The sequence below is a fragment of the Cucumis melo genome, chromosome 11 (genome assembly GCF_025177605.1).
Source record: "Cucumis melo cultivar AY chromosome 11, USDA_Cmelo_AY_1.0, whole genome shotgun sequence".
Lineage (NCBI taxonomy): Eukaryota > Viridiplantae > Streptophyta > Magnoliopsida > Cucurbitales > Cucurbitaceae > Cucumis > Cucumis melo.
Window position 1 is genome coordinate 25,523,513 of NC_066867.1, and position 10,156 is coordinate 25,533,668.

At 32.7% G+C, this 10,156-nt stretch overlaps 1 protein-coding gene across 1 annotated transcript; it reads left to right on the forward strand.

The window, feature by feature from the left end:
• The first annotated feature begins 556 nt into the window (after positions 1-556).
• Positions 557-4,758, forward strand: LOC103496264 (uncharacterized). Its single transcript, XM_008458048.3, has 5 exons — positions 557-935; positions 1,037-1,171; positions 1,264-1,301; positions 1,385-1,451; positions 4,195-4,758. The coding sequence occupies exons 1-5, from the start codon at positions 753-755 to the stop codon at positions 4,585-4,587; spliced, it is 816 nt and encodes a 271-aa protein (XP_008456270.2). The 5' UTR covers positions 557-752; the 3' UTR covers positions 4,588-4,758.
• Positions 4,759-10,156: the final 5,398 nt, after the last annotated feature.

Here is a 10,156-nt window from a genome sequence, read left to right on the forward strand (position 1 = left end):
TTTTTGTATGGAAAACTTGAGTACAAAATGTTCAAAATTGACATCGTATTTACGAACACTAATGAAACATGTTTTGCGATTAAAAAATTTAAATTTTGGTAAAACAAATACGAATATTTGTATATTTGATTTACAATATAAATTTAAAAAAAAAACATTTGACCTAATTTAAAAAAAAAATTGTCATATTCCTTCAGACTTATTCCTTCTCCTAAACAAGGATTTTCCCATAATCTTTCACTTATTCTTTCTCCCAAACATGTATTATAAATAATCTCTTAACAAAAATTATTATAATCTTTTCCTTTTCATAATCCACATTCTTTTTATTCCTTTCCTTCTCCCAAACCCTCCCTTAAAGTCCTTCAATTAGACTACTAACAATTCTCTTCTTCTAACGTTGTTTGAGGTTACAGTGATGTCAAAGTTGTTGGTGTCCCTCGAGGCTGCAGGCTATTAGGACAGAGCATAACTTACATTATTTCTCGTATGACGGAGAATGAGTAAATTATTTATGGATTAACCAACTCGGTGAACTCGGTTGGTCAAATTGTTACGCAAGGGGACTTTTCTCTTACTACATGTCATTTCCTTGTTTTTGACGGAAGGAGATGATAAGAAGAGATGGAGGGACTGGTGGTGAACAAGACCCCGCTAAAACAGATTGATAATGGCCGCTGCTATGCCAAATTGACTTCAAACCTTCTTGCCTTCACTCTTCTTCTTGTCACTGCTGAGGAAGGAGAAGAAGAATGTCATTGCCATGGTGGATCTCCGCCACCGCCGTTCCTTTTCCATCTCAGACACAGCTAATTTCTCATCCTTGCCACCACCAACATCACATTCGTCTCAGAAAATTAAGCTCTTCTCCTTCAACTTCCACCGCTCCGAGAGCTGTATTGCTTGACGAAATCGTTCAACTTACCCACAATAAGGTAATCCAATTCATTGCCTCATTCATCTCAATCAGTATCGATATAGCCTACTCTTGTTCTCAATATTTCCTTAAATTTTCCTCAATTTGTTTTCTCTCAAGGTTTTAATTGCCGCCGGTGTGTCCGCTGCAATTGGGCAACTCGCCAAGCCTTTCACGTCTGTTGTTTTCTATGGCAGAGAGTTTAACATCAGAACAGCCTTTGAGGCTGGAGGTTTCCCTTCAACCCATTCCTCTGTTAGTAGACATTCTTTGTTCTCTATGTTTTGATTTCTTTTTTTATGAACACAATCACAACTCTGACTGCTGTTGTCATGCAAATTTTTCAGGCGGTGGTTGCTGCTGCTACAATCCTTGGTGCTGAGAGGTAATCAACTGCTTAATATGCGTTTCTGTGTGCTGTTTTGCTAGGATAACTTCCCATCACATTACTTATGATTACTATCGCAGGGGTCTTGCCGATTCCATTTTTGGCATAACTGTAGTTTACGCGTCCCTTATTATGTATGATGCTCAGGCAAGTACGAAGGCTCTTCCTCTTGTTCTTCCACTTTCTTGTTTAGCACGCGTTCTACTTGTTAATAATAATCACCTCCCCTTCTCTTTTCTGGCATTTTTCGCGGATTAATAGCAGTTTTGTTTCTCTATTTTGTATTGTGTTTAAGTAAGCGCGTAAATATGGACTTTTATTGATGAGGGACGTCAATAGTAGGAGAAACTGATCTCAGGATTTTTACCGACTAGACTCTGATGTTTTCATTTTGAGGATTCCATATTGAAGAGATGACCTTACAATCTTTATCAGATACATGTACTACTCCACTTAGTTTTGTGATAGAGCCCATGTTTCTCTGATGTCCTATTTGTTCTGTCTGACTGCAACTTCTAATTTATCTTGAGGACATCCAACAACCAGTAATGTTGGATGGATAATGGATATAAGTCGTGACCTCAAACCGCAATACTTTTGAACAAGGGTTAGTAACTGAATGAAGTTGAACGGCTCAGGACCCTATATGAAAGTTAACATCTTAAAATTGAATACATTTTAGAATTAGGCTAAACTTCTTTTAATATAGAATGATAGGTTCAATCTATGGTGGCCATCTACCTAGTAATTAATTTCTTTCGATTTTTCTTGACACTCAAATGTTTTAGGGTAAGACAGGACTAATCTCATGAGATTAGTCAAGAGAAAACTTGAACAAATAACATAAAACTTGAACAAATAACATTTCCCTTTTCGTTTGATAAGAAACCAACCTATCATTGAGAAATACAAAAAGATGTCCAACAAACTTTCATTGAGATAACAATTCCTATGATAGAGAATTATCCTTTTCGCCTTGGTAGAAGGGATGTGAGAATATGGAGTCCCAATCCTTTGGATGGTTTCTCCTGTAAGTAGAAAAAATAATAGAGAAATTAAAGACAGCAATAAAAACTAGAAACACAAAAATTTACTTGGAAAACTCCCAAACCGGAAAAAAACAACCAATCACACACAATATGTTTCACTCCCCATCCCCAATTACAAAATCTCTCTCTTCAAAGCTTTTGACTACTCACACCTTAAAGGGAGTTTAATTAGAGCCACTACACGAAAGCTTAAAATGTATTTGATTTAGGCCATTTATAAACAAAGGAGGTGGGTACCTTTTATAGGTTAGGAGCCACCCCACTTCCATCAAAATAAACTATGTGGGATTCCCACATCACACATTTTGCCGAACCCAACAAATTACACCTTGGTAAGATGTTTGTAAGAATCCACATCATACTTTGTCTTTACCAACCAATCATAGTTTAGTAAAGAATTATAAATTACTCCACCATTAATAGTAGACAACTTGGAATGCCACCTTCCAAAAATTTCCCTTTTTCGTCACGTGTCGAAAAACTTCCACCTATTTGGCTTCACTTGGAAGTCCTTCAGCCATCAACATTTCTTCCACCGTGCAGCACCTTCCATAACGGCCAAGTCAATGCCTTGGAATACCACCTTCTCAAATAGTAAACCACTCGAAATACCACCTTCTCAAATAGTAAACCACTCGAAATACCACCTTCTCAAATAGTAGATCACTTGAAATACCGCTTCTCCAACTTGGCTATGATTTGAACACCAACTTCTCAATTATTGTTAATCTACGTAGATGTACCCTCTGGTCCTCAGTGGGTCAGAGGTTGGTGCAGTTGAAGTCTGTAGTTGTTCCTCTTATCAAATGCTTACAGTTTGCCAATGATACTTTTGTATTTTCCTTCTATGATCGCTCCAAAGTGAGGATTGTATTTACTATTGTTGAACTTTTTGAGAAGACCTTTAGCATGAAGATTAACTCGTTTAAATTCAGTGTCCGTTGAGATGTATTGTTTCTCTAAGAGGCAGTCAAAGTGTGGTGACTGGTATGATAAGTTGGTCATTGATCATCGGCTTCCTCTTTATGGAAACCCAAGGGTTCAGTCTTCTGCTCGGGGATCCTGTAATTGAAGAATTTTAGTGAACTTTGCTGATGGGGAACTCTCCCTTTATGACTCCCTCTTTTTCTTTTTCCCAACGGTCCTCCCAAACCTCCCTTTATACATTCTTTGGAATCTCCTGCAGTATTGGAGCAGGATCGAAACCGTTCAGAAATTCTTATGCCGAGTGCCTTGCTTCTTTTTTTGGGTATCAATAAGAGTAAAAGATGTAAAGTCAGCTCACATCGTAATTCAGGAATTTGTTATTTCAGCTGTATTTCAATCCGTTTGATAACAATTTTGTTTTAAGATTTCTGTTTGTGAGATTTATGCTGGTTCTCTCCATTTTCTATTATAGTTTACATCGTTGTCAAGGAACACTTGAATTAATTTCTAATTAAATTAAACAAGTTTTTGGAAACTTTTTTTTTTTTTTAAGTTTTGTCTTGATTTTTTAAAACACAAGTAGAAAGTAAATGAGAAAACATATATATTTATGAGTGAAATTAGTGTTTGTAAGACTAATTTTCTCAAACTGAAAAATAAAAACTCAAATGATTATCAAATAGGTCCTTATACAGTTCTGGCTTTCTTTTAGTCATGAGATTCTTTTTCTTTAGTACAATGAAAAGTGGGAATTCAAACCACAAACTTGTTGTAGTTTTAGTGCTGCTGTTTGTTAGTTTATGAAAGACAATGTACAAAGTTCTAATTTCTTTTATGAGGAGTACAGAGATATCAAGATTTCTTTAGTTGTCACTGGAACTTGGTAATTAACAACAAAATTTCCTATTCTGCAGGGTGTCAGGAGAGAAGTTGGAAAACATGCTAAAGCCCTCAACAAGCTGTCACAAACAGAGAGGCCAATGAACTCATCATCTCCCTACAAAGATCAAGACCTTCGAGTTGATTCCCAATTTGAAAAGAGAATATCGTTGTCGCTCAATAGAAATCTCGAGATTGGCAATCCCATATTATCCGAGGAATCAACCAAAGCCCTAACAGTACCGAGTCCAGTAAAGCAGGATGTCACATCCTCAAGCGTAGCAAATGATTTGGAAGAAGGATCGATAAAGGAAGCTAGTAGTAGTTGGAAGCCATTTAAAGAGTCAATAGGGCATACTGAGATTGAAGTTGCAGCTGGTGCTTTGTTGGGCTTCACGGTTAGTCTTATTACCAATTCATTCTTGTGATAACAAAAACAATGATTTATATACAAAATTATCTCACAAATGAACTGTCTGTACAGTTGCATCTTCTTTGTCAAAGCTAAACTCGAACAAGAGAACTAAATGATAATGAGATAAAAGAAATTACATGGTAGGAATTTGAATAGAGGACTTGTATGATAATTATATGTTAAACTGTGTACCTAAAAATTTTTCTTCTTCCTCTCTGGTGTTTGAGTTTCAAGTTTAAGTAGAAAATGGAGATTTCCAATTGAAGCTATGTTCTTTTTCATTTTTTTTATATATTTGTAAGTGTCCGGGTCAGCTTCCGTGCATCTCAACTAATCTCACATGACAACCCGCTTAGTTAGTTATTGAGACTGTGTCTCCCTTTTTGCCGTTAAGCCAACCCATGATGGTTGCTATTTTTTGTTGGGTTGATTTTATATATTTATTTATATATAAATAATTTATAAGAAAACTTTCCTAAATATAACACACTACTCAAATATTTACGATCCAGGTAACGAAGCTCGTAAATTTAGCAATTTTTTAAATATTTCAAATTTGCACTTCTATCTTTTTCTCTTGTCTTCTGTACTTTTCATATCATTTCTTCCATCTTTTTTTTCTTTTTTTAGATTTGGGTAATTATTTCTATCGTCATTTTTGTTTTTCTTTATTTTTTTTAAGTACGTGGATGCGTTTCTTCCTCTTTCTTTTTTTTTTTCCTTTTATCATTTTTCGTTTAGATTAGGTAACCAAATCTAAAGGTTATATTGAAAAAAATGGTTAGGCAAAAATTAGGGTAACCAAAATTAAAAGATTGTGTATAAAGAATATTGAAAAAATTCGTTTATACCAAATTTTGAAGAAAAAAATGGTTTAGATTTTGAACTTCAAATCTAAACGATCGTGTGGTCAAATCTAAATGATGGTACAGCCAAATCTAAACAATTATATATCGAATTTTGGTTTAGATTTGGGATAGTGGATAGTCAAATCTACCAAATATATTACGCGCATTGTTGACGGAGCATTTATTTTTTGTATTTTACACGGTGACCTATGGGCTTTTTCCATTTTTGGAATTGTTCTATACAGTTTATATACTTTCCGCTTTTTTATATTTTTGAAAAGACTCTTAATTTATAAAAGAAAACTTAGTGAAAGCATAAATAGTAGAAGGGCAAGGTTAAAAATTGAGGAGGCATATTTTATTTAGAAAAATACTTAGATATATTTTAGACATCATCTATCTTTATTCATTCCACTAAACTATCTAATCATGACTTGTCATGTGGCAAGCTTTTATATTTTGTTCATGTGAGTGATGAGAAAGATGCTAAAAAATGAGTGATGTTTAGAATGTCCCGAGATATTATTGATTTATATTTCATGGTTTCTTGCTTGCACTTCGAGGAGGGAAAATTGCTAATTTCGTAATGTTTAGTACAAGATGAGTATACATTTGGACTTTTGCTATTTGTTTAAAAAAAAATTAGGTTGCAATATCTTGCAAATTTAGTAAAATTAGATTGATAAATTAGGTCCATAGCACACCACTTTTATATTTGCAAAAATGGTAAAATTCAAGCTCAGCCCACATTTGAAAAATGAAAAATTACAAATCTACCCACTAGAATTATCAACATTTTCACGCATCACTTGATGTGTTGTTGATACACTTGATATGTTGTTGATACACTCGATGTATGGTTGATACACTCGATGTGTTGTTGATACACTTGTTATGCTTTGCTGATATACTCGATGAATTAAATAACATTTGATACACATCATTGGTTTGATACTCTTGATATGTTGATACATTTGTTAAACTTTGAAAATACACTTATTCAATTAAGGACACTTGATGCACGAAGCATGATACATTATATTATCGATACACTTGATTAGATTTAATACACTTAATAAGTTTGATACACTTAATACACTACTGATAAACATTTTATACTTTCACTGATACACTCGATAGATTTAATACACTTGATGCAGTTCATATGTTTGATACCCTTGATGTACTATTGGTATATTTTCTATATCTATCGATACGCTCGATTGATTAAAATACATTTGATACACTTGATACACTTATGATTCTGATGATACACTTAATATATTGCACTAGTACATTTTGATATATATTATATGTTTGCTACCACTAAGTTACATCATTCATATACTTAATAATACTACATTGAATTGCATAAAATTTGAAAAAAATGGAAATCATGTAGTAAGTATATCAACCAACTAATACATATAATATAAGTATATCACAACGCTAATATACAAAACTGATACCAAGTGGGAGAAAAAAATAATGATTGGGGCCTTAAAAAGTGGGAGAAGAAATATGAGATGATTAGGACATTAAAAATCGGAGAAGAAATAAGTTTTGAATGGTAATTTGAGAATAATAAAATATTTAAGATGAAATGTATTTTAAAAAGTGAGAATGTTGTCGTGTTTGAAAGCAACCATCTGAAAGAAGTTTAAAGAAAGAACTTAGATTTAACAAAAAAATGATGATTGAAAATCTAGATAAAAAATGATGAAAAAGAAGGAGATAAAGATGCTGAAAACGGAGATTGAACGAATGATAGTTTTTTTTTTATTGTGTTTTTTATTTTATTTTTGAGAACCTACAAAAACCAACCGAAAAATAGTGTTTGAGAAAAACAAACAATTTTTATTATTAGATTAATTTTTTATTATGAATACAAATATGATATAGAGGTTTACAAAAAAAAAAAAAAAAAAAAAAGAAAGTGAAAGATGAAGCATCAAAGGGAGATGATCAATTAAGAGAGAAGAATATATGGGGCAGTTTGGGAATAATAAAAATTTTAAAATAGAAAATATCTCCAAAATATTTTAGAGATTAAAATTTGTCATATTTGTAAAACTTAAAAAGTATATGTCGTAATTGCTAAAATTTATTCTCATAGTGCTACCCAATATAATTTTTCATTATTTTTTACATATGCATATTTGTCCAACATTCTACGAATTTCTGTGCGTTAGTCTTGAAATGTTTACCGAGGAACCAAAACAATATTGCAAATTTCAAAATAATATATGTTTTTCTCGAAACATATGTAAATTCAATTTTTTTTTTACTAAACCGATGCCAAATCCATTTTCTTAAATGGGAAAAAAATGATAAACATAGATTATATTCTTAACGTGAATGTGTTCAACAATAGTTATTGCATGTAGTTCTCTTGGAATTGGTTCAAATCTATGAACCTCATACTAAGAAACTAATTTATAACATATTTTTGGATTTTTAAACTTATGATCAAAAATTACCTGTTGCAGAAACCAAATGAGTTTAGTTTTACAAATTGAAACCAAAATTTCATGCCAAACGTGAATTTTGAATTTCATTACATCATAAACTACTTCAATTACTATACACAAACAACTCCTATTCTTATATTCTTGAGGAAAGGTCAAGTAATGAAAAACATATTTAAACTTAGGGCAAGTTGCAAAAAACCACTTTTACAATATGGTTGTAATTGTAATTATACCCTTAAATTTTCAAAATTTTCAAAATAAACTCTCAAATTTACACAATTCTATAAATTATACTGGTTATATAAGTTTGATTTGTAACTATCTCTGGGTCTAATTTTTAAAGCTTGAGAGTCCATTTTGAACACTTTTAGGTTTAAGGGGCAAGATTACAACAATCATCATAATTTAGGGGTTAGTTTTGCAATTTATCTTTAAATTTAACATAAATGAATATCACGTTAAAAATACAATTTAATCCACACGAAAGTATGTAATATCAATCTAAATCCTGATGTTAAAAGTTTAACTCTATCACTCTATGTTGAAAATGAGAATATTAAATTACAAAAAAAAATATTAAAAAACAAAACGAGTTTTTATACAAATGGTCCCTTTTTAGGAGCCCAATCGAAAATTGGCCAACTTTTCGTAAGTTAATGAAATACGGTCTGTTGATTGCGTCATCACCGTGTGAAGTTACCTTTTCACCCACAAAATTAGTACGAGCGTCCAGGGCCACTCACTACGCGATGCACTATCGTTACTTGCTAACACACTTCCTCATTCCACACTTTATGAATAATTTAATATTATTTAACACATTACTCAATACACGATATACTCAATTATTGTTACTAGGTTACACGTTATTTGATTCTCGTGTTGATTTGGGTTGTACCCACAATTATTTAATACATTACTCGATATATTCAACCCTCATTGCACGTGTTGAATCAGGTGTCGGCCACAATCTCTTCACCAATAAGAAATCTTCCTTGTTGAATGTAACAATTGTATCGTTCAAATAAAACGTCATCATATCCCTCTTGTTAATTTCACTTCCCTTTGTATAATCTAATGTACAAGGGGACTATTGAATATAACATCCATATGGACAAAGAGGTCGAATACTGTCTTTATGAAGAGATCATGTTGTGTAGATGTAAGCCTCTCCTTCGCTATCTTATTGACTAGTGTAACATTGGAAGGCAAACTGGTAGCTTGGCCAGGAAACTAATCCCTCACAAGAATTTTGAATTGATTTGCCATACTGCACAAATAAAGGAAAAAAAATAATTAGGGCACTGATAAATCCTCATTGTTTGATCCATGATAGACTTAATACTCGATGCTCAGGTACTCAACCCTCTTAGACTCATTACATGACAACCTATACTCCAACACTTATGTTTGGTGTTAGTTACGACACTGTGTATAAGTGGTTATGTTTGAAATAACTTTTGTAAACATTAAATCTTAGTTCTTCACACGGAAAGGAATACACACAAAAAATGTACATTCTAATTCTAATTTGACAATGGGACAAACAAAAACGATATGCATATGCTTCAAATAAGGTCGAGGGTCGAGATACTTGTTATATGCATGTGCTTCACAAGGGTTGTTACCTTTGCAAATCAAAGAAATGTCAAGAAGATGATGACTTGCAAGACGATGATGAATCGAATTTGAATAGGATAAAACCAGAGAAAGAAAGAATTTTTGTCACAGAGCTAAGGAGAGGAAACGTTATGAGTTATGAGTGTATGAAAGTGAATTTGTAAGTATTCAATCTTCAAAATAAGTTAGACATCGAGAATCAAATAACGATGTATAACATAGCAACATACATGGGGAATATCATGTTTTGAGTAATGCATTAAATAATATTAAATTGTTCGTAAAATAGGAACGAGGAGGTGTGTTGAATAGCGAGTAATGAGTAGACGTGCGTCGTGTAGAGTGACCCTAGGACATGCGTACTGATTTTCGGGACATAGATAACTTCATATGGTGCTTAACACAATCAAAAGGCCAAATTTAATTGACCTATGAAAATGGGACAAGTTTCGATTTGGCGGTGAGGAGGAGCTTATCGGTAAAAAAAACAAAACAAAATGTGCTATGTTATTTTACACGTGTTCTCTTGATAACAATTAAAATTTTGTCAAATATGATATTTAGTCATAATAATTAACAAGAAAGTAATGGCCAGAAATATTTGGAATAAGGGAGGGAAAATGTATTATATCTGCAAAGAGTG

What these genes read in the sequence shown, in the direction of transcription:
- LOC103496264 (XM_008458048.3), top strand. Translation starts at nt 753, where the DNA reads ATGTCATTGCCATGGTGGATCTCCGCCACCGCCGTTCCTTTTCCATCT. An exon ending in TTCAACTTACCCACAATAAG is followed by an intron (nt 936 to 1,036) that starts GTAATCCAATTC and finishes TTTTCTCTCAAG; the next exon opens with GTTTTAATTGCCGCCGGTGT. An exon ending in TCCCTTCAACCCATTCCTCT is followed by an intron (nt 1,172 to 1,263) that starts GTTAGTAGACAT and finishes CAAATTTTTCAG; the next exon opens with GCGGTGGTTGCTGCTGCTAC.